The sequence below is a fragment of the Panthera pardus genome, unplaced genomic scaffold, assembly GCF_024362965.1.
Source record: "Panthera pardus isolate Hobbes unplaced genomic scaffold, ASM2436296v1 HiC_scaffold_7, whole genome shotgun sequence".
Classification (NCBI taxonomy): domain Eukaryota; kingdom Metazoa; phylum Chordata; class Mammalia; order Carnivora; family Felidae; genus Panthera; species Panthera pardus.
The window spans coordinates 32,935,141-32,960,304 of record NW_026527002.1 but is presented as its reverse complement, the minus strand read 5'-3'; the positions used below and the strand labels follow the sequence as shown (position 1 = coordinate 32,960,304).

Here is a 25,164-nt window from a genome sequence, read left to right as displayed (position 1 = left end):
AGTACATTAGTAGCCTTTTTGGATAATTGTGGATATTCTTCTTTAGTAATACACCAAAACTTAACAATTGGCGTTTTCTTAAAAGTTACATATAAATAAACTCTATGAATAAACTTTTCATACTTTGTCGCGCTAAAATTTATTGGTCTATCTTGCATTGTGAATAGATATTTTATCTGTGCATGCATTTGTAACATCACGCACCTTTTGTTTAGAAAGTATTGCTTCACCGAGTTATGCATATCTTCAAAATGTTGGCACAATTCATTAGATGATATCACAAAAATCACATTTAAAAAAATTACCACTGGTCTAATCAAAAATGTCTTTAAGCATTGAGAAGTTGGCATGCTCGCCTAGGCAGATGTAAGTTTTCCAAAATCCTAATTTTCTCTTTAGAGTTCTAATTTTATCTTTGCCAACAAACGCTTTTAGTTGTTTTTCTTGAAATGAAAAGCTCACTTTGCTCATTTCCAGGAAAATATTTGCCGATTACCCAAGTCTGACTATCCAGTTTGTCAGTTGCTCTTTTATGTAAAAATGATGCTCAATGAAAAAAGTGCAGGACACTTGGCTGGCTCGCTTGGTAGCATGTGTGATTCTTGATCTCAGGGTTGTGAGTTCAAGCCCCACATGGAGTGTAGGGTTTACTTAAAAAAAAAGAAAAAGAAAAAGTGTCTAGTTCAGTTTGCAACTCAAATCATTGCACAATGCTTTCCCTAAAGAAAACTACCATACTTCTATATGCAGGTGAAGTTCTGGCAAATTTCCCATTATGTCACACCAAGTTAAACGAATGTGTACTTGGGAGTTGAGATTAATAGTTAAGCTCAAACTAATTTTCAATAATATGAATCCAATTAACCTTAACAACAAGGACTTTCTTAAGAGAAATTGGCATTTTAAAACGATGCATGCAAGAAAAAAATGACTATTAACACCATTTATTGCCACAGCCTTGATTTATGCTAAGAAATCAGCAATTTTATCCATCATCACTTTACACCATCAGTGCAAATACCAAAGCAGTTGAAAAAGGCAAATAATACCTTTGACTTCACTGACCCCCTACAAGTATCTCTGGGGCCCCAGATATCTGCAAACCACTTTGAGCCATGGTCCATTGTCCATGGCATAGGTTGTGGAAGAAAATTTCATAGTTGTCCAGATGATGGCAGCAGAAGGTTTTAGTCAGAGGTTTTAGGAGGACCTTGGCCCTAACAAGGAAGGGCTTCCGGTGGTTGGAGACCATCCTAGGGAAAGGGTGTGTGCATTTAATCACAAAGAAACAACTACAATCTAAACCTCCACCCTCATTTATCTTGAATTAATTTCACAATTGATTACCATTTCCCTAAGGGGAGAAATTGCTTGAGATTTTAGGTCAGTAACCTGTGGACACTTGTTATTTCATTGAAGAAGAGTGGATTTCAAAACGTGTTAATTTTACACGTAATCAGAGCATTTATTACTCATTCATGTGTTCATTTGTTAATGCTTTCCAAAAATACTTCCTAAAGCCACCTGTAAAGACAAAGGCACTGAGAATAGTAGGTATGATCAATCACTAGACCAGTCCATAGAAGACTAAGAGAGATGCGGATGAAAGCTAACAGAGACCTCTCTGCCTCCTTGGAACAAGAGAGAAGCCAGCGAGAGACAGACCACAGTGATCAGAAACCAACATCAACATATGAGCCCTGCATGGAACACCAACTGAATTGCATCAACAAATAGCCCTTTTCTGCTGACATTACCAGGTTTGCCAATTCCAGTTTAGGTACCCATCCTTCCTCATCCCTGTGAAAAAGTATTGACTTAACATTGTATCAAAGCACTGGCAGAAAAAAAAACAAAAAACAAAAAACAAAAAACAAAAAAACTTTTAAAAATCTTGTGCCCCGGGGGCTCCTGGGTGGTTCAGTCGGTTGAACATACAACTTTGTCTCAAGTCATTACCTCATGGTTTATGGTTTTGAGCTCCACATATGGCTCTGTGCTGACAGCTCAGAGCCTGGAACCTGATTCAGATTCTGTGTCTCCCTCTCTCTCTGTCCCTCCCCTGCTCATGCTGTTCTTTATCTCAAAAAAATAAACATTAAAAAAAAAAAAATCTTGTGCCCTTACTGAAATGCTGACCTTGCTTTTGGCTTGAGAAACTTCATTCTCTTTTAGGTGGCTGATGGTGAGTTCTGGAAGGTATCAATTAGCTCATGAGTTTTATTCTCTTCAGATCACTCTTCAGCCACTCTTTCAGTTACAGAGTAGACATTTATTGCTTTTGTCTCCCTTCCTCAGGTACTAGCCCCCAGTTTCCTTTTGCGGTAGCCAGCCCTCCTCTGTTCTTAGTCTGTGCAGCTTGGGAAGGCTGGTTCCACCTGCTTCTCCAAAGGGATGTTCTATCTGCTGGCCATGATGATAAGGATGGACATGTGACGCAACTGAGGCAAATGAGTGAAAGACAGACATTTTTTGAAGTTTTTGAAGAAAGAAGCTCTCCTTTACCATTGGTGTGGCTTACAGGAGGTGGTTTAGGTATAGAGGTGCAGGCTTCTACCCTTCCATTATGAAGGGAGAGTCTGACTGATAACAAAGCCCACAGAGGTGGAGACAGCCAAGAAGTAGGAACACTGAGGGCTGATTGTAGCCTGTGGCTTCACATTATTGCTTTATCCGTGTTGTGTTGGAGTTCCTATTGCTCTCAAGCAAAAGAGTCCTCACTGATCCATTTCCCTACCCCCTAGCACCAAATACAAATCTACATTAGAGAACCAGAAAATCCAATTTTCAAAATATCACACTTGCAAATCTTTGTGCCTCTATTAATTTATCTGGAATTAATTTTTGCATCTTTTCCATGTTTCCTTAACACTCTATAGATAGCTGAAATTAAAATACTTAATAACATTTCATATGTTGCAATTTGTTTTTATACTTGTCTTAGATTTTGAGCTAAGAAAAGCAACCATATCTTAATCATCTTTATATCTCTAGTACCTAACATAACATTTAGCACATATCAGACGTCTGACAAATTGTGCTCAAATTAAATTTCCAGAATTGGAGTGTTTAGCAAAGTTCTTCCATCTTTGGAGACTTCCAGCCCAATATCACAGTCATTTGATGAGCTTAATAGAGATCCCAGTCCTCGGTCCCTGGCTGGTTTTAAGTCTGTTTCTCCTTGGATCCATTCCTGGATCTTTCCACTGATCTGCTCTGTATGACAGAAGGGATGATTTCTCATATTTCCACATTATCTGGCATCTGACTAGGTTAGGACAGAATAAAAGGAGAACCCAGAGTATGTCTCCCCCTCTCTCTATCTCAAACCAGGTCTCAATAGTGGCTGACTCCAAAAACTAACCAGATCCTGCTCGTCAAGTCTACTCTAGTTTCAACTTCACCTGGGTGGCCATGGTGCCTGGGCTCCAGGAATATTGCCTCCTTTAAGGAAGGTGATCTCTAGGTTGCCTCACTGTTCTGTTTAGTTTTTCAACATCTTTTCTCACTTGTATAATCAAATCCAAGCATTGGTTCCTCTGATCTCATTGAGACACAAACCCAGAGTTTTTGCAACTCTAACTTGAGTATAGCTAAGATCAACTGACCAGTCCCTCCACTTAGAGGAGCTGAAAACAGATTCATTAGGAAAGTTTAAAATTTTTTAATGTTTACTTATTTATTTTGAGAGAGAGAGAGAGCATGAGCAGGGAAGGGGCAGAGAGAGGGAGAGAATCCCAAGAAGGCTCCACACCCAGCACAGAGCCCGACGTGGGGCTCTATCCTATGAACCCTGAGATCATTGACCTGAGCCAAAATCAAGGGTCAGATGCTCAACCTACTGAGTCTCCAAGGCACCCCTAATTAAGGAAGTGAAAATACCCACTTTCTTTCACCAGATGATTTACACTGGTAGGAATATTGAAGACCTTCAGGCAAGAAGACTTTCCTTAGCCCATAACAGGAGGTAGGGGATCTCTGCTTGTTATTAATTCCTCTTTAGGAAGGTACAGGTGAGTTTGAGCCACAACAGAAAAATCTGCAAGTAATTCAATTCGATAAACATTTTTAAGTCAAAGTTTAACTCACATAAAATTTACTCAGTCAAGTTAATGAAATACCCAAATTTCTGAGTTAGTGTATGGCAGCATAAATTTAATTTTTGTTACAAAAATTCAACATTTGATGTTTCCACTATTAACAAGCTATGCTGTAAAAAGAGCAAACACATCAAATCTTAATTCAACAGGTCACGTTGCATAAACTTCTTGTAAACTTCTGAGGCATCTTCTAACAAAGCCTCATCACTAGTTCCTCCACAGTTAATTGGAAATTGTTTCTGTTCATCTATTTCGTAGATATGCCCATCTACGTGAACTAATGCAATAAAGCACGAACTAATGCATTCTGTTCATTGCTATACATCAGTCCTTGGTGTGAGGTGTCAGGGTACAGGTAAGAATGAGACATGTAGGCAACACTGTGACGTGGTTCAAATTCACCTTGATTATGTGAACACTCAGATCATTTGCTCTCTGGTACCATGTTCACATTCCTTCCATCAAAGACGTTATTCCCACCAAAACCCACCATGCAAAGATCAGTTACCTTGAAGTAGAAATGACTGGTGGCAACTTAAACAATTATCCACTGAGAGGAGTTTGCATTTCAATGGGTATTGAAATCTTAATATAAAAAAATTAATCTTCTTCAGAATTTGAAACAGGAGCAAGTTGGGGTAGTTATTCATGGGCCGGGATGGCTTCCCACCCTCCATAATGAGACCACTATTCCTTGGCCTACATTTTCTGCAGTCCCACTCCAAAGGTATTAAAAGGCTTTTACAAAATATTCTACTCCATTGTCACTTATGATGAAATGTGTATAGGTAAAGCTACATTTTCAATAACCTTGTGTTAGAAATAAAGGACTTCCCTATGAACAGCCCAGTGAGTATTTCAAAATATGGTCTTCTCTTCTCCCTTCCCTTCCTTTCCCTTCCCTTTAGGGGTCCAGGCAGCCCAGCACAGGACATCACAGCCCAAGCTGAGTGAGAAGGGCATCCATGCAATGTGGGGGTGAGAGGCTGCAGGTGGTGATGGAATACGGTTACATACAGAAGAATTGGTCAAATAAATAAATGTGTTGAGGATAATGGAAGCCTGGTTTCTTACTTTTGGAAAAGAGAATTACAAATACGGAAATGGAGAACTAGAATGAAACTTGCAGTCGGACAGAAATTGGACATATGAGTGTGAAATCATGTTTCCTAACACAGATAAATATAGAAATGCCAGTGTTGAAGCCGTATATACACATGATGTATGTGTGCATGTATGAACATGTGTGTGTACACATTCCCAACTTCTGTCCATGGAGAGGACCTAGAAGTAGTGACATTCCAATAGCAGTGAGATCATCTAGTACCCAGACTGGTTTTCTCAATACTAGCAGGGTCCCTTTGGAGAAATGGTAGATCCTAGGACTGGGAAAGGGAAAGAATGAGATGAGCCAGGCATGTCAAACTGCTGTCAGAAAGTAAGCAAACAGGGACATGTCAAAAGGACACAGAAGTCATCTTGAAGGTGCTCCCACTGGGTAAATCAAGAAAAATTTGGGGGCAGCTGGGTGGCTCAGTCAGTCGGGCATCTGACTTCAGCTCAGGTCACGATCTCACAGTCTGTGAATTGGAGCCCCATGTCAGGCTCTGTGCTGACAGCTCGGAGCCCGGAGCCTGCTTCAGATTCTGTGTCTCCCTCTCTCTCTGCCCCTCCCCTGCTCATGTTCTGTCTCCCTCTCTCTCTCAAAAATAAATATGAAATTGGGAATGCAAGCTGGTGCAGCCACTCTGGAAAACAGTATGGAAGCTCCTCAAAAAACTAAAAATAGAACTACCCTATGGCCCAGCAGTTGCACTACTAGGCATTTATCCATGGGATACAGGTGTGCTGTTTGGAAGGGACACATACACCCCCATGTTTATAGCAGCACTATCAACAATAGCCAAAGTATGGAAAGAGCCCAAATGTCCATCGATGGATAAATGGATAAAGAAAATGAGGTACACATATACAATGGAGTATTACTCGGCAATCAAAAAGAATGAAATCTTGCCATTTGCAACGACGTGGATGGAACTGGAGAGTATTATGCTAAGTGAAATTAGTCAGAGAAAGACAAAAATCCTATGACTTCACTCATATGAGGACTTTAAGAGACAAAACAGATGCACATAAGGGAAGGGAAAGAAAAATAATATAAAAACAGGGAGGGGGACAAAACAGAAGAGACTCATAAATATGGAAAACAAACTGAGGGTTACTGGAGGGGTTGTGGGAGGGGGGATGGGCTAAATGGGTAAGGGGCACTAAGGAATCTACTCCTAAAATCATTGTTGCACTATATGCTAACTAATTTGGATGTAAATTTTAAAAAATAAAAAATAAAACAAGTTAATAAAAATAAATAAATAAATACACATTAAAAAGATTTTTAAAAAGAAAAATTTGTAAATGAGAATAAAAAAATAAGGTATTAGTGATAATATAATAGTAATAATGATAATAAGTAACTGAATAAATTAGGAATTGCTAAGTCCTTAATAAAGTAAATTAATTAATATTTATGTGGTCTCAAAACACATCCTCACACAAATATGTTAATTACAAAGGGTAAACAACGTTGCAGTGGAGAAACCTAACAGACACTGTCTTAAGTGATGAAAGTGAATATTCTCCATAAGAGAAAAAAATCACAATTGGTTGCCTGATAGGATGAAACGAGAAGAGCACAGCATCCAACACTGCTTTTCTGATATTCCTGCCAACGATGCATAACCTGTATCTAATCGTAGGAAACCTTGAACAAACCCAAATTGGGGGACATTCTATAAAATAACTGGCTTATAATCATCAAAAGTGTCAAGGTCATAAAACCAAGAAAAGACTGAAGGATCGTTTCCAACTGAAGAAAACTTGACAACTAAATGAACAAGTTTTTCTCAAATAGATTAGGGGGTAATAATAAAGCAATATTAATTTCATGGTTGTTTTAGCCATGTTGCAACCATGTAGGACAATGTCCTCACTTGTAGAAAATATAAATTAAAATCTGTAGCAAGATAGAGAAGCAGGTTGGCAGCTTACTCTCAAATAATTCAGAAAACAATGTACTGTGTTTGCATTTTTTCTGTGAGTTTGAGATTATCTTCTAAATAAGAAATGTAAAAATCGAATCTCATTCTGTGTCTTGCATATACAAGTCCCTAATACAGTTCAAAGTTTGTCTCATTTTCTTTATTGTGGTTGGATTCAACTTAAATTAAAATGCAAAGTGCTTAATAAACATAAATCCAATACACGTATGGGAAACAAAAGAGATCTATATTAGTATTTACAACTCTTTAATCTTGTTAAGAGATCAACAACTTCAACACACACTTAGACCTTTTCACAATCTTCAAGATAATCAGTGCTGTGTAGACTTTTTTAGTCTACTAAAGTCCAATTTGTAACATAGAACCGATGCAATACTGTAGCAGAAACCATAAATTACAAATAACTCTCATGCAAAAGCAGTTACACTCCCCATGATACACCCCTTCAAACAGAACATTACTTTTTCTGAGGAAACAGACTTCTTTCTCTGACTAGGATACTTTACAACATGTCCTTCCAAACTAAAGAAACACTTTACCATTCAACACTGGTATTTTTAAAGCCATTAAAACATCTGGTGACACAGGTAGATTTAATAATCATGCCTTTAAAAGGAAACCATTTTTAAGAGATAGCTTACATTTTACTTGTTACATTAACTTATAATGTATTTAATCCCAAGCAGCAAGATAATTACCAAAGATATCAAATAAAACATTTTAAAACATTCAGTTCGTTAAATATTTACTAGATGGCAAGCTCCTGTGAAGGGTAAGCTAGATGGGGGAAAACAAAAATGACCAATATCCACATTAGTCTTCAGGAGATTATCTTCTGCAACCAAGTACAGCATTATTACACAACTTACTGATTCTCAGTGATCCTATCAAGAAGACTACTGCAGAATAATTTGAATTATGAAAATCTACATCTGGAGGAGAAGCGGTGTGTGACACAAATTAATAAAATCAAGGAAACTCAGCTAAACTTCTCTCGAGGACAGAAGCGTACCATGTGTTCAAGTCTTAATGTGATTAATGCTTAGTGTCGCTCCATTTGTACCAGAGAGAGTAAAAGGACTTCCACCATCCTCCTTCACCAAAAACAAACAAAAATATATGAGAGACGATAGATTAAAATGAATATCAGAAGCCAATTTACAAAATTACTTATGAGATTGAGGGACATGTATCAAAGGGGAGATGGGCTTTGCCAAGGAAATGGGTTGCAGGGTTTGTAGACTCATGGCACATTCATACGAGGCCCGGGTAAATGTTTTTCACCAGTTGACACAACACTAACCTTCACGGGACTGTTTGCTGCTCTGTTGCCAAAACATAGGAGGAAAGCGGGGGACCCATCCATCATACCCTTGGGGCACTCCACCTGTGTGGTACCCTGCAATCTGTTAGTCTCAAACCATGTCAATACATTGGGCAAGCACTGTATCTAATCAATTATTAACCAGTTTATCATTAACATTACTGCATGACTGTGATATAGGGCAAAACTCATTAAAGTTTAAACAGTCATTTATATCCAGAGGAATTCCTTGCCAAAATGGTATTGGTTCATTTTGAGCTGTGAAATAGACAGAGTGAGGAGTTATATCCCCACCCCCACCCCACCCCCACCCGCCGAGCACTCATATTGTTCATTCTATTAAAGGTACCATGCGATGAGCATCGACAACATAATCAAAACAAAAATTCACTTTAAAAGGAAGTATTATCGACTTTTTATGAATTGGAATGATAACAAGACAGCAAGCTGACTCATTTGTGTAGAAAAAGATATCACAATCTTATCATTCTGGAAAAGAATTTAAATTTTTCACCAAACATCACTGAGAGATATGACTGATTCAATCTCTAGGGCAAGGGGAAGATCTTAATACATTCTGAGATTTGTGATGCCTGCCATGTTTTCACACAGGTTGAAGTAGATGCACTTCATGGGTTTTAACACACATCAAACAATGTTTACTGTTTGGATACCCATGAGGGAAAATCTGAGACAGATGAGTTAAGTTATTAGTTTGATTAAAGAGATCTGATCTTTGTGGTACTGAAGCTGACAGCAGCCATATGGTACCTGTAAACCAGAATCCTGGGAAAGAACTGTTACTAGGGATTTTTGTGTTTTGTTTTTTTCTGCACCGACTTGTTTGGGGTGGTCGACTGGTGACAACTTTTAATGGAAAGAGGCTCTCACTTTTCGGCCCTTCAGAGGCTGTGGCGGACGGTGATTGCTCAACAGAAAAGCTGCTGCTTCGCCCTCCGCGGTACAGAGGAGAGTGCGGAATGTGGCCAGCTGTTGAAAACAAGAGAAGAGTTCGTTTCAGCATAGAAAGTCACACCTGCGGGGACACCTAGGTGGCTTGGTCAGTTAAGTGTCTGACTCTGGATTTCGGCTCAGGTCATGATCTCACAGTTGTAAGATAGAGCCCCATGTCAGGCCAGCTTGGAATTCTCTCTCCCCTCTCTCTCTGCCTCCCGTCTGCTGATGTTCTCTCTCTCACTCTCTCTCTCTCTCTCTCTCTCAAAATTAATAATAAATAAACATTAAAAAAAAGTCATATATAACCTTTCCCTTACCAGGAACCAAAATACTGCAGTAAAAGTGTTCTAAATTATGAGTCATATATATAATAAAACAATACTTCTACTAAGTTCTCACCACTATACAAATACCTATGGGTTCAAAAACTTAAGTACATAAGCATTCTTTATCTGGAGATGAAAGTAATATGAGGAAACAACATCTAGAATGTGGTTCAAAGAGTCCATATCTAGGAATCAGAGAATGTCACCTACCAAGTCAGAGGAGGACAGTGGAAAGGTCACTGCACTGGCTTTCAAGGCTAGGTCCCAGTTCTGGGCCTGGTACAGACCAGTTGTGTGACCTTGAGCTCTAGCCTTCAGTTACTTCATCTATAAAGTAATGCATTGGATTATATTCCTTCAATAGCTGTCTTCCAACTCTTGGAATTACAATGAACGCTTATCAGTATTCCAGCACAACATGGCCTCAGTTTGCACAAGAACCTTGTGGTCCTCATCCTATGGAATTTTGATCTTTTAAGTACTGTTTTCCTGAAACAATTATTTTGCCCTCACCATACTTGAGCCTTGGAAACAACAACCATGGTAAACATCTAGTACCCTTCAACCTCTGATAATGTTTAAATACAATTTAACTGGGATAGGCATATTTCTCATCAAAAGAACTTAATTTTTCTTATTACAAAAAAATGTTTACTTATCTTACAAACTTCATACAATATACAAGCATCAAGAGGAAGACAGAAGTTACTAGTAATCACAAGACATAATCACAGTTAACATTATGGAGTATATCCTTCCAGATGTTTTTCTTTATATAAACACATGAGCACACATGCACATACACACAACATGTTTTATTACAAAAATAGGCTCAACTGCCATGCTCTTTTGAAACTTTATTTTTTTAATTAATATATATCTTAGATATCTTGCCTGTCAATAAACATAAATCTATGTCACTATTTTTTTAAGTTTATTTATTTATTTTGAGAGACACAGAGACAGTGTGAGTAGGGGTGAGGCAGAGAGAGAAAATCCCAAGCAGGCTCTGCACTGTCAGCACAGAGCGTGATGTGGGGCTTGAACTCATGAGACAATGAGATCATGGCCTGAGCAGAAACCGAGAGTCAGACACTTAACCAACTGAGCCACCCAGGCACCCCTATGTCACTACTTTTAATTGCTGAAAAGTTTTCTATTATAAGCATGATTTATAAATTATTCACCAATTCCTTGGTAATTTAATATTTTTTATCAAGATTTAGCACTGGTCTACAGTAGTAAAATGAAGACTGCTAACTGAATAATTCTACTGTCACAAAAATATTCACCTAAAATACATCGTCAATTAACACAAGTAAGTTTTGGGTGTTTGTTTTGCTGCTCTGCTTCAGCAAAGACTAATTATTACATTATTGAGAATGAAAGCCTCCATTGTCTAAGCCGAGTTAGTCACCTAATCGCAGAGGCAAGTAGATTCAGACTAGGATACATCTATTAAGTTTCTGTCATCATCGTTTAACTGAAGCCTAAAAGGATGTGGGCCTACATGGCAGAGAAGTAGGGGGATCCGTACTTCCCACATCTCTAACTGAAGCCTAAAATATTTCTTGCACAGCCCTGGCCGGGATGGGAGGCAGAGGTGACAGAGGTGCTCCACAATAAGCAGGCAACAGTTTGTAACCACAGTCCACGGAGATAAGTTCATGCATCATATACAAGCAGCCAGGTCTCTCCACAAATGATACTTTGAGGTGTCTTTTATTATTTGTTTTTTTTAAGATTTTATTTTTTAAGTAATCTCTACAACCAACGTGGGGCTCAAACCCACCACCCTGAGATCAAGAGTCATATGCTCCACTGACCAAGCCAGCCAGGTGCCCGAGGTGTATTTTAAGAGGTATAGATATGGGCAAGACAAATATTTACAACTTAACTATTACTCATATTTCATTAGACCAAATTATAGCTAAAGCCAGATGAGACTCGAATAATTGTCTGGTGAAGTCAAGCAGCAGAGGAAAATAAAATCTAAACTCTGGAGCCATAGGGAAGACACCCAGGCTTTTCCCCAGACCATGCGGATCAGGTTTGTCTGGAGTGACCTCTCCAGGTGGCTGTGCAGGAATCCGGAATCTGGAATCAGGGCACCCACTTGCTGGCCTTGGCCAACATGACTTGCCTCCCAGTGAAACTGCTGATTCCTCTGAAAACCTGGGCTTTATTTATCTCGCCCATCCTCCTTATAACTCCTCTGCAAGTTGATCATGGCTCCCTACCTCTGCAACACCTTGACCTCATGGTGTAAAACTGGAATTTACTCTAGATCTTTCTCTGAACCTATCCTGATGTCTCACCAAACCCCTGACCTTTTTGGCTCTGGATTTCCCTCCCAGTCGCTTTGCCCAGCTAGGTAGACCTACATCTGCCAGTGTCTGCTCAGATTTGCTTTTCTTGACTCTGCACAAGAAAATGCACATCCTTGGCTGGCCCCTACCAGTCTCCTCACTTTCCGGACCCCAGGCTTCTTGCAGACAGAGAATCGGCCACTCTGTCACTAAGGCTCATAGCATCTATGGGGGTCCTAGCAGCAGTCTCCACAGATCAGCCTGATGTCTGAGGTAGGTATGACCTGTTTTGCTATTTTTCTTGGCTCTAATACTCAAATTTTAATTTCCTTATATAGCAAGCCCAGCAAGCAGAAATACTCTCTTTTAATGTTTTGTAAATAACTTTGTTTATGTCACTCCAGTGCTCAAATGTCTAATGGCACTCCACTGCCTGCCAAAGCTGGATAATAATGAAAATAAAATCTCTTACAGAACATGGTAGGCCAGGTAATATGCTAAGTGCTTTACATACATATCTCATTTAATCAATGATATACTATTATCCCCACTTTATTTTTTTTTTAATTTTTTTTTTAACGTTTATTTGTTTTTGAGACAGAGAGAGACAGAGCATGAATAGGGGAGGGTCAGAGAGAGGGAGGCACAGAATCTGAAACAGGCTCCAGGCTCTGAGCTGTCAGCACAGAGCCCGACGCGGGGCTCGAACTCACGGACCGCGAGATCGTGACCTGAGCCGAAGTCGGACGCTTAACCCACTGAGCCACCCAGGCGCCCCCATTATCCCCACTTTAAAGATGAGGAACTTGAGGAACAGCTAGGAAGTTTCAATAAATAAGCTGTCTGGCAGATAAGTCATATACTCACTAACCACTACTGCATCTCTTTTTTCCCCCTATTTTCCCCTAATGTCTTTTCGTTAAGTTTTTATTATGGAAACTTTCCGACATACACAAAAGTAGAAAGGGCAGCATAATAAACCACCACAAACCCATCACCCAGCTTCAACAACCATTAACACAGCCAATTTCATTTCACCCATATTCTCATTCATTCTCTTTCCACCTCCCATCCTGCCCAAACTGGATAAGATTGAAGCAGATTCTGAACATCATATCGTTTCAGGTGTAAATATTTCAAAATATAATTCTAAAATATGTAATATTTCTACCTCTAATAAGACCCCCAAAACAAACTTATTAGCCTGGCTTCTGAATCACCGGGTTCTAACTGACTAGATTATCTCCGATTATGACCACACACAGGTTCTGCTCTAAGCCAGTTTTATGAAGGGTGGCTCCAGAGCACCTGAATGAAAAGACTTTGGGGTGATTCATAAAACTTCAGGTTGCTGAACTCTACCCCAGACCTTCTGAATCAGAAATTCTGACAAGGCCCAAGGGTCAACGTTTTGGTAAGCTTCCCCAGGTAACTGTTGTATACCCTAAAGCTTGAGAACTTCAGGTACAAAGTTGCCCACATATCTTTTGTACTTCCTTTACTTGCCTTATTTATGGTGTTCCATCTTGAAATTGCTCCCTTTCCTTTACTACTTCAAACCAGCCACCACATTTTCCCTAGACCAGATGTCAGCTCTTTCATGAAGTCTTTTCCTGATTTTTCCAATAAAATAGTCTCTCCTTTTTTAAACGTCTTTACACTTTATATCTCTTACATACCAAGCACAGCCATTGTGATATCCTTTCTTAGGCATTTATTTTATCTTGTCTATCAGATTACAAACTACTTGAGGATAAGGGACATTTTTAACACTTCTTTGTAATTTTGTGTATTATGCCCTACAAGAATTAGCAATTAATAAACGATTCTAGAATTGACTTGTACTGTCTCCTATAATTTAGAACTTTAATTTCAAAGCTAACTATACACACTTTTATATCAAGTCAAAATCAATGTTCAACCGAATGGATTCTTTCCCCATTTCACATTTAGCCTAAAGATGCAGAAGCTAAGAAAACTATTCCTAGATCATTATCATTAATTACAAAATATAACATTTTACTATTTAAAAAGGATGTTAGAACTTTGCTTCCAGATATACTGGACTGCAGACAACCTCCCTGTGGAAAACAACGCTAAAACCCAGATGTAATACAAAAAGCAACTAGTCACAGGTACTGGAGAGTGAACAGAAGCAGAGGGACTCAGGTGGGGAGTTTATCCTCACTTGAAGGAGAGATGGGAGCTCTATAAGTGAGTTCCAATTTCCAGTTTTTCACCTGGAGCTGAGAAGAGTCTGCAAGGTGCACACAGTGCAATGGAGCACACTGGTGTTACAAGGATAGAGGCAGAGAGGGTCATCAACTCTACACCCAAGAACCACACATGGCTGTACTGAGACCAGAGCTGCTGCATGAGAACGAAAACCTGAAGTTCAAGCCCTATCAAAAAAATTACCTGCTAGCACAGAGGAAAAAGTGCTCATCAGAGAAAAGTAACTGAATCCAGAATGTCCACAACTTAATGTTCGTCACATCTAGAATACAATAAAAAATTACTTAACATGCCAAGAGGCAAGAAAATGGAACACCTTCTCCAAAAAAGCAACTCCATTGCTTATGGAGTGACATAAGCAAAGTTATTTACAACATCAACAGAGTCACACCCAAGATGAACCAAATTAGGAATTTACAAGAATTTTTTTTAACTTTTAAGTTTTTTGTTAATGTTTATTTATTTTTGAGAGAGAGAGAGAGAGAGTGTGTGAGCAGGCGAGGGGCAGAGAGAGAGGGAGACACAGAATCTGAAGCAGGCTTTGAGCTGTCAGCACAGAGCCCAATGTGGGGATCGAACTCACAAACCACGAGATCATGAGCTGAGCTAAAGTTGGACGCTTAACCAACTTGAGCCACCCAGGGGCCCCTGAATTTACAAGGATTTTTAAATGAGTATTTTAACTACCTGAGGGTCATATGTTAAACAAAGCATCATTTTAATGCTTGAGAAATCTTAGGAGAGTAGTGGTAAGTCTCAGAAGAAAAATAGATATAATAAAAGAGAACCAAATAAAATTTTAGAACTAAAATATAGAATTGCTAAAACAAAAAAATTAACTAGATAGACTTAATAGTCAAATTGACATGACAGAGGAAAGAGCAAATGAACTTGAATATAGATAAGTAGAAATTATCCCTGGTGAAGAACAGAGATTAAAAAATTACTTAAAAAAAATAGAACCTTGGGGATGTGTTAGATGATATTAAAAGGTTAAAGTATGCATAATTGAAATATCAGAAGGAAAGGAATGAGAAAATGGGGTGCAGGATACATAAAAGTTCAACTCATAAGTCATCAAAAACTTAAACGTAAGAGCTACAACTATTAAAGCATGAAAAAAATATTTGGAGGCATATAGTTAGATTTAAGAAATCTTAAACAGGTCATCAAAAGCACAAATTATAAGGAATAAGTTGATAAAAATGAATTACATCAAGATTAAGAACTTTTGCTCTTCAAAAGACATAGTTTTAAAAATGGGGGGGGGGGCAAGCAACAAACTGGGAGAAAACTTTGCAGAACATGTATTTTAAAAAGGGCTTTATCCTGATTATATAAAGAACTTTTGCAATTCAATAATGAAAAGACAAAACCCAATTCAAAAAGGAAAAGATGATTTGAACAGGTATTTCACCAAAAAAAGCTATACGTAGTCAATAAACGTATGAAAAATGCTCAACATTACTAGTCATCAGATGAATGCAAATTAGAAATCACATATAACCTCTAGAATGGCTCAAGTTAAAAAGACTGACAACACTAACTGCTGACAAGGATGTGGAAGAGCTAGAAATCTCATATATTGCTGGTGAGAATGGAAGATGGAACAGCCACATTAAAAAACAAGATGGCAGGTGTGCCTGGGTGGCTCAGCTAATTAGGTGTCTGATTCGGCTCAGGTCATGATCTCACAGTCTGTGAGTTCAAGCCCCACATAGGGCTCTGTGCTGACAGCTTAGAGCCTAGAGCCTGCTTCAAATTCTGTGTCTCCCTCTCTCTCTCTCTCTCAAAAATAAAATAAAAACATTTAAAAAAATTTTTTTAAACAATATGGCAGTACCTTAGAGAATTAAACATGAATTTACCACATGATCTAGTAAATCTAGTGTTAGGAACTGCCACAAAACGTGAAAACATGTGTCCACAAAAAAATATATGACAATTATTCCTAACACCCAAATATGGATAGCTATTATTCATAATAGCCCCAAACTGGAAGCAACCCAAATGTCCATCAATTGGTAAATAGATTTTAAAATAATGTGGTATACTCTTATGTGGATCCTGAGAAACTTAACAGAAACCCATGGGGGAGGGGAAGGAAAAAAAAAAAAAGAAAAAAAAGAGGTTAGAGTGGGAGAGAGAGCCAAAGCATAAGAGACTCTTAAAAACTGAGAACAAACTGAGGGTTGATGGGGGGTGGGAGGGAGGGGAGGGTAGGTGATAGGCATTGAAGAGGGCATCTGTTGGGATGAGCACTGTTGTATGGAAACTAATTTGACAATAAATATCATATAATAAAAAAAATAAACTGATAAAAAAATAAAATAATGTGGTATATCCATATCATAGAATATTACTCAGTAAGAGTCAGTGAATCTTAAAAACATTATGCTAAGTAGAAACACAAAAATCTATGTAACTGTATGATTCCATTTAAATAAAATTCTAGAAAAGGCAGAATCCTAGTAACAGCATCTCAAAGACTGCCCAGAGCCATGGTTGAGTAAGGAGGTAGAGCGCAAGGGAATTTTCGGGCCAAGTGATCTGTTTCATATCTTGATCTAGTGGTTGCTGCACAGTAATATACAATAACAAAATCAACTGCACACTAAAATTCATGAATTTTATTGTATGAAAAGATCATAACAAATAAGAGAGATTTTTAAAAAAAAAAAAAGAGCAAAGAATTAAAACCAAGTATTCTGTACACTGAATTCAGTAGATGAGTAAGACAATTTAGATAATTTAGGATAACCCTAAGAAACTTGGCAGAAAAGTTAGCTTAGCCTTCCAAAGAGAATGATGGATCTGTTATCAAAACTATCTGAAAACAGCATATCTGTTTACTGGCCTGGCAGTTAAATCAAGCATTTCAATAAGTGACTCTGGGGACAAAAATGGGCTTGAATCAAATAAAAGAAAATGAAAACTGTCTGATTTGCCTTTTTGGTCAAACAGTGACTTGGCAAGAAATAGCAGGAGAAAAACCTAGAAAAAAAAATTGGCACTAACTCACTAAAAAAAGAATTTAATCTTCATGGCTAGTGACATTATATGGTAGAATTGGAAAATAAATAAAACAATGTGCCTCAGGGACTTCAAAAATAAACAGCTGCCGAAGTTGAGATTAAAAATTATCGTTTGGAAAGTAACTCTCAAGTGGTATACACAAAAGACATATTCATTTTACTTTATAGGAAACAGATAACTGAATAATCATCTCAACTCTCTCAGGCTTTGGATTTTTTTTAAATAACATTTAGAACAGTTCTGAATTTACAGAATTATTAAAAAGATTGTACGAGTAGTTCTCATATACCTCATACTCAATTTCCCCCATTATTAATATTTTACATTACATGGTACATTTTTTACAATTGGTGAACCGATATTAATATGTTACCATTAACTGCGGTCCATCCTTTATTAAGATTTCCTTTGTTTTTACCTAATACCTTTTTATGTTCCAGGATCTCACCAGGAAACAGAATTACACTTGGTAGTCATATTTCCTTCAGCATTCTTGATGACAATTTCTCAGATTTACCTTGCTTTTGATAACCTTGACAGTTTTGAGGAGCACTAACCTGCTGTTTTGTAGAATGTCCCTCATTTGGGCTTTCTCTGATGTTTTTCTCATGGTTAGACTGGGATTGGACTTTTAAAATATCTTTTGCTTCATTCTTTAACTCTTAAAATCACCATAATGTCATATTATAAAAATTTAGATTATTACCCAGATAATCACGTCCATCTGTTTAGAAAATGTCTGAAAGTACTCCTACTATAGATTTAAGTGAATGTAAGTAGATCACAGTGAATTATCATTCATACTAAAGCTCTAAAATATAGCTATTATTTTATATATTCTACCATATAAATACCCCATTAATACGTAATATTAATTAATTGAGACCTAAATAAGATACAGCAGTGTATCCACACCTAGTCACAATTCCTAACTTTACAGTGAGTCATTTTTTTTAATGTTTATTTATTTATTTTGAGAGAGAGAGAGAGCACAAGCATGAGAGCAGGGGAGGAACAGACAGAGAGATAGAGAATCTCAACAAGGCTCCACATTCAGTGTGGAACCCAGGGCAGGACTTGATCTCATGTGAGATCATGACCTGAGCAGAAATCAAGAGTCAGACACTCAACCAACTGAGGCACCCAAGTGCCCCTACAGCGAGTCATTTTGTTTAGGTTAGTCTTATGCATTTTAAGGAACTAAATTATATTTTTTAACATATTCTCTTCCAAATGGCAGGTGGATTTTAAAAAGTTATTTTCCAAGTGGCTTTAAGAAATAAAAATATCCTTAAAACATGAGGAAGAACATGAGCTCCTATTATTACTACCTTTCTATTATAATTTATCAATTCCTACTGTTAACTTGTTCAAATTTAACAAAGGAATGTAAAAGTAAACAGTTTAACACATGAAGGAAAGAAAAATGTATTCCATTACAGGCCACTGAATCAGTGACAGGTCATTTTTCTTATGACACAATGCACCTTATTCATGATTGGAAAAAGTCGCAGGAATTTCCATGTCAGTCAAACTCTGGACTTCAATCCCAACTTTTACAAAACGTTTTAATTAGTATGTTCCAGAGTATTATTTGGCTTTAATCCTAAAGACAAGGCCAACAGAAGTTGGATGTGTTCAACATGCCAAGGAGAAATGTTGTCTGACATGACCTTGGAAAAGGTGAACCAGCTCTAGTCTTTGATTGGGGGAAAAAAATAAACAGCTAGGAAGGTGGGCTAGCCCAAAATAGAAGTGCTTTATCAGCTGCAAAAATTATTAGACTATGTTCTTATTCAGATTTTGCAGCAAGTAATTCAAGTAGGAAAACAAAAAGAAAATAAAACCCACTAAGCACAGCATCCCAGAAGATATAGCATCCACTTGTCAGATTGGTTAGTCACACAGATTGTAGATCTGAGCAGAGTTTCTAGGCCCAAAGACATCTTGAGCCTGCAGACTGCTTGGCTTATCGTGGGGGCTCAATATGTTTTTCAGAAAAACAAGTGAGGAAATGTCTTCACTAAAACAGCACGGGTGCAAATGCTCAAATAGCGCCTTAGCAAATGCTCAAAGTCCCTTAAGCAGCCCCACAAAAGTTCTGTCAACAAAAGCCTAAAGATCCATTGTTGTTCTCACTGCTTACTTTCTGAATGTCAAATTTGTAGGAGGAGCAGGTCTAGGGACTGAGGTCAAAAAGGAGAAAGTCCCCTTGATGAGCACTGGGTGTCGTATGGAAACCAATTTGACAATAAGTTTCATATTAAAAAAAAAAGAGTAGCCTCTCTTCTGATTTGCTCATTTATATCCTAGCCTGTTTATATCTGAGACCAAAAAAGAAAACACTTATAGCCTTTAAAGCCACCACACTTTCCTCAGTGTCTGTATGCACATGGCATTTCTAACAACTGGGAGAGAAATCATCTAATCATAGAAAGTCAAATAAGAAAGGGACACAAGTTTTACCTGGTCCAACCACCTATCTGATTAATGAAGGGAAAACACAGGCTTCATAATGCAGCTGAAATTAAGGGCAGGGTTTTTATTTTTTAAAAAAGTTTCAGTCCCGTTTCCTCTAGTAAATCAGAATCAACCTTGAAGCAGTGACATACCTGTTGAGAGCTGATATTTATAGGTTGTTTTAAAACGATCCATGTGACGCTCTCAAGAAGAGGTGGGACCGTAAGGGAACCAGGGTATGTCCAGTAGTCCCAGGACGGAGGAAGCAGAGATAATGGGTCAAAATTCGTGAATCGAGTTTGTTTACCCTAGTGGAGAAAAAAGAATTCCTACAAATTACAATGGGATAGCTTTACACAGACCTCAAAAAAACACACATCCCATGAAATACGATTTTACTGGAATTCTTTAACTCATGGAATTATTTAGTATCTGCCTTTGTATCTTTAAAAAAAGTATCTGCCTTAATCTAAAAATTTTACATGAAGCAGCACATTACCTAAATTTATTTAAGAAGCACAAGATTTGTTTGAAATGTGCTGCAACTAAATGCTTATTGTGCAAAACTCCAATATGAGAAACTAAGTATGCATAGATTTATTAGTAATGGTTGTAGATAATTTAAGACCCCTTCATAATTTTCAAAACACACTTGGCAATAGATTAATTCTGCTCTATTGGTCAAGTGTGTTCCAAACCTGCTTCAAAGCAGATAACATATCCAATGTGCAAAGTCTAAGTTATTAAAAGAAGGTAAGAGAATTCAGGAGAGAACAAGTCATTAGCAAACAGTATTTTATTTTACCTTTTCTTTAATGGAATCCAAAATGTCAGTAATCTTTTGCAGTTGAGAATTGTGTTCACCAATCTGAAAGCATGAAATTTCAAAAGAAATGGTTACTGTTAACAGAACAGGTCTGATTCACTCCATGCCAGTCACTTTTTTTTTAACCCTTTTTTTGAAAAACCTTTGCCAACCCAGAACAAACGGTAATTGTTCTATAATGAATCTGTCTTTTACCTGCTGGCTTTAGCATGCCAGAGAATGTGAATAACAAGATAATGTTACAGGGCTCCTTGGCTGAATTATAAGTTTGATTCTAAAATGAGTAGTAACAGCTACATATTCTTTAGCTTTATGAAGGCTTAATGTACAGGTTAACTTAAGAGAAAACTTGCTTAGGAAACTCTAACATAATACTTGCCCAATTCAACCAGAAGTGACCTTCAGACCCTACATCTAAACAGACTCTTGTGACATCAAAGTATTAAAAGAAAACATCTCCCATTCTCAACCTAAAATGATTTGAGGTCCTGAACCAAAACGATATATTGTCATGAGTAGAAATCATCAGAAAAATAGATGTAACTCTTTTCATTGTTAGGGATGTCCTGAATCGACCTGAAGGTTTTATATCCTTCAGAATGAAAGTATAATCTCTTGCTTCACTTGGACTCCACTGCCACCAGCAGACTTGGTGGCCAAAGGGAGGGAGCCGCTGCCATTCATGCCTCCCTCCCTTCTGCCCTGGGCTTCCCCCAGTCCCAGCCCCAACGAGTTACATCACACACAGAGTCGGTGGCAAAGCAGAAGTGCACGCCCTGCAAGAATGTGGTGCAGTGGGAGCCCAACCCACCCACGGGTATTATAACAATGATACTTGCCTAATCCCATGTGAATATTAGACAAAGGAAACTACAACAAAATTTTTAAAAAATTGGCCAGTGTGTCTGAGACAACAAACCATTGTGGTAAAACTAGTGTTTCAAGAATCAGGAACTTGAACTTGACTGTCTGTCATCTCTAAAGACTGTGCAATCAGGAAGAGCCTACAATAAAGCCTACAATAAAGATCTTCTTCTCAGAATGTTAGTGTTATTCCTGCTACTATTATTGTTGTTGCTGCTGCTGCTGTTTCTACCCACATAAAAATGATCAATGGACAATAAGAGGAAACAGAAGACAAATCTCCTAAGGTAGTTGTGGGCTATTAGATGAATCATAAATTAATACATAAATTTTTAACATTAATTGCAAAAGGAAAACATTAAAGTTAGAATGAGTTTACTATTAAAAGTGGTAGACTATCTTCTCCATGACTGAAACTCTTTATCCAACATGACTGATTAATTATTTAAGATGAAATCAGTGTATTCTCACCTGTAAAAATACTCCCAAAACAGCTAGTCCATCTGGCTCATGAGCTGCCTCAACAAAGCTGGGATATTTGTCTGAATTCCAATGAACAACATGGAGCTGAAAGGGAGGTATGCAACATAATTCAAATGTTTTATTGTAAAACATCCTTAAAAACATAAATGAAAATAGAATATTTATATAGATGTTCTGGTGCTGTGCACTCATGTATATAACGTATTCTTCACAAGAATCTTGGACAGAATCTTATTTGTTTTCATCCAAAAACCAGAGACAAAAACCATGGCCACTTAGTCTGTGGTGCACTATCAGAAGTTCTACATCACTATTTAGAATGCTCTGGACTATCCTGCCAAGGAACAATCTCCAGCCATTGCTCCTGAGTGACTTAAGGCTCCCCCACAGCCTTCCAAGGGTGGGATTGCAACAGAGCCACCTTAGGTCAGGTCCCAGCTGGTGGCAGAGTCCACTAAATGAGCTTAGGCTCACAGGATGGCGGAGAAGTCCACTGAGGTCTGCAGTGACTGAGTCCTGCTGCTAAGGACAGTGCCAATTGTTCCTGAAACTGCCCAGTCAGCTGTTCATCACTGTACTCTAAGACTTTTTATGGCTTGAAAGTGCAAACTTGGGGCGCCTGGGTGGCTCAGTCGGTTAAGCGTCCGACTTCAGCTCAGGTCACGATCTCGCGGTCCGCGAGTTCAAGCCCCGCGTTGGGCTCTGGGCTGATGGCTCAGAGCCTGGAGCCTGCTTCAGATTCTGTGTCTCCCTCTCTCTCTGCCCCTCCCCCATTCATGCTGTGTCTCTCTCTGTCTCAAAAATAAATAAACGTTAAAAAAAATTAAAAAAAAAGTGCAAACTTTCCTTAACACAACTATTTTAAGCAATATTCACACATTTATTACCATCTATAAATATGTTCAGATCCTTTGCTGACAGCAACTTTTAATGGGGACAAAGAGGCTTTGTCTAGGAACAGGAACTAGGAACCAGAGGTGTCTGAGGATGAAAATGAGAGGCAGGTGGTGCTACTGAGGTGGGGGAAAGGAAAGATGGGGAGAGGGAAGGAGTCGGAAGACTTGGAACTCTAGAAAATAGGTTACACCTACTTCACAACTCGGACCTCATGCAAAATCCAAAGGTGTTCTAAATGTTCTGCCATTGTAAACAGTGCAGTATCCCTATCACACAAACAACTGTGGAAGACTGTAGAATAACAATACGGCAGAAAACCACTCTGGGAAGATCTTCATTCCTGATTAAGGGGAAGAACAATCTAAACTAAGATAGATGCTAAAGGGCAATGTGCCACACTCACATGATTCAGCCAAGATCACGAGTAGACCATGTGGTCTAACAACCCCTATATGAGGGACTGACTTCAGATAAAATCTCCTTTAAATAAATCCTTTTGGCAACTCAGGAAGGAAACACATATAAAGGGTTTCATGCACAAATAACCTTTCTAGCTAACTCTTACAGAGAGGATTTAGTATGTTCAAAGACATGTTTTTAATCCCATGCTTTAACTATAACTTCACATCTTACAGGCAACTAATATGGGGGATTTCTGAATAAATAAGAATTATCATAAATAGCCACAAAACTATAAAATAGTACACCATCCACAAATAATCAAGGACAACTGTGGGATATCCAGACAGAAAATACAAAAGTGGGTCCCACCCTGTGACCCAGCAATTGCACAAAGGATAAAAAAAATACAGATTCAAAGGGGGTATGTGCACCCCAATGTTTAGAGCAGCATTATCAACAATAGCCAAACTATGGAGAGACCCCAAATATCCATAGACTGATGAATAGATAAAGAAGATGTGGTACACATATACAATGGAATATTACTCAGCCATCAAAAAAGAATGAGATCTTGCCATTTGCAAGGACATGGATGGAGCCAAAATGTATTACACTAAACAGGATAAGTCAAACAGAAAAAGACAAATACCATATGATTTCATTCATATGTGGAGTCTAAGGAACAAAACAGATGAACATATGGAAAGGTGGGGGTCAGGGAATAGAAGAGAGAGAAACAAACCACAAGAGACTCTTAAAGACAGAACAAACTGAGGGTTCATAGAGGGAGGTGGGTGGGGGACGGGCTAGATGGGTGATGGGCATTAAGGAGGACACTTGTGATGAGCACTGGGTATCGTATGTAAGTGATGAATCACTGAATATTACTCCTGAAACCGGTATTGCACTGTACGTTAACTAAATAAAATTTAAATGAAAAAAAAAGTGGAGGGGCACCTGGATGGCTCAGTCAGTTAAGCATCCGACTTCAGCTCAGGTCATGATCTCACGGTTCATGAGTTTGAGCCTCACATTGGGCTCCCTGCTGTCAGCGCAGAGCCCGCTTTGAATCCTCTGTCTGCCCCGCCCTTGCTCTCTCTCTCTCTCTCAAAATAAATGAACATTAAAAAAAAAAAAAAGTGGATTCGGGTGGTGCCATGTTCCAAGTTGGTGTGAGATAGTTGGAGGAGGAACAAAACCTGAAAACACTAAATGATGAAACAAAATTCATTTGGCTCACATGAGATAGATGACATTCCACTGGAAGGGAGGGGCTGAAAAGAACATTAAGGTTGTTTAAAATGGCTCTGTGCCAATCCATCAGCTCACTTAGTAAGAGATGACACCAAAGAGATAGAAAGATGTGAAAGGACTTCTTTAGGTTCACAACCACAATTGACTAGAAAATGAACATGTAACTAAAGAGAAATGAATCTATATATCCTTCTGCTTGTTAAAAAACAGCAAATGTTTAGGATATTCTGGGAAACTAGAGCAACAAAACTCTTTTTAAACAAGTCTTTCTCCCACACACCTTGCCTAACTGGCAGCAATACCTTCAGAGAAACTGTTATCACTTGTATTAGCATTTGTATTTGAATCAAAACTCAAACAAATAGCAAACTCACATTTCCTGACTAACAACAACAGCCACGGTGATTGAAGTCATAGTCATGACAACAATGGAAATGAGAAGATTCTTCCCTGTTGGAAAATAATTCCTAAATAATAGTATTATTCAACTTTGGCATTTTTAACTGCATACTACTGATATGTCAATTACGCTTAGCATGCCCAAGATTGCCATTAATGTTAAAATCATAGTTTTACTATCAACTACATATTTAATATGCTTACTATATAATCTGCACAAACTGGAATCAGATGAA

General features: G+C 38.2%; 1 protein-coding gene across 1 annotated transcript in view; it reads right to left on the bottom strand.

Annotated features, from left to right (window-relative positions):
* Nucleotides 1-8,866: 8,866 nt before the first annotated feature.
* The window catches only part of CA13 (carbonic anhydrase 13), a 33,770-nt gene continuing 17,472 nt past the window's right edge, over nt 8,867-25,164 (bottom strand). The window contains exons 4-7 of the mRNA XM_019453383.2: nt 21,965-22,060; nt 20,609-20,671; nt 19,956-20,111; nt 8,867-9,470 (exon numbers count right to left, since the gene is read on the bottom strand). Of these exons, the coding sequence (XP_019308928.1) occupies nt 9,351-9,470; nt 19,956-20,111; nt 20,609-20,671; nt 21,965-22,060 (435 nt within the window). The 3' untranslated portion in view covers nt 8,867-9,350. The remainder of the gene's footprint in view (nt 9,471-19,955; nt 20,112-20,608; nt 20,672-21,964; nt 22,061-25,164) is intronic.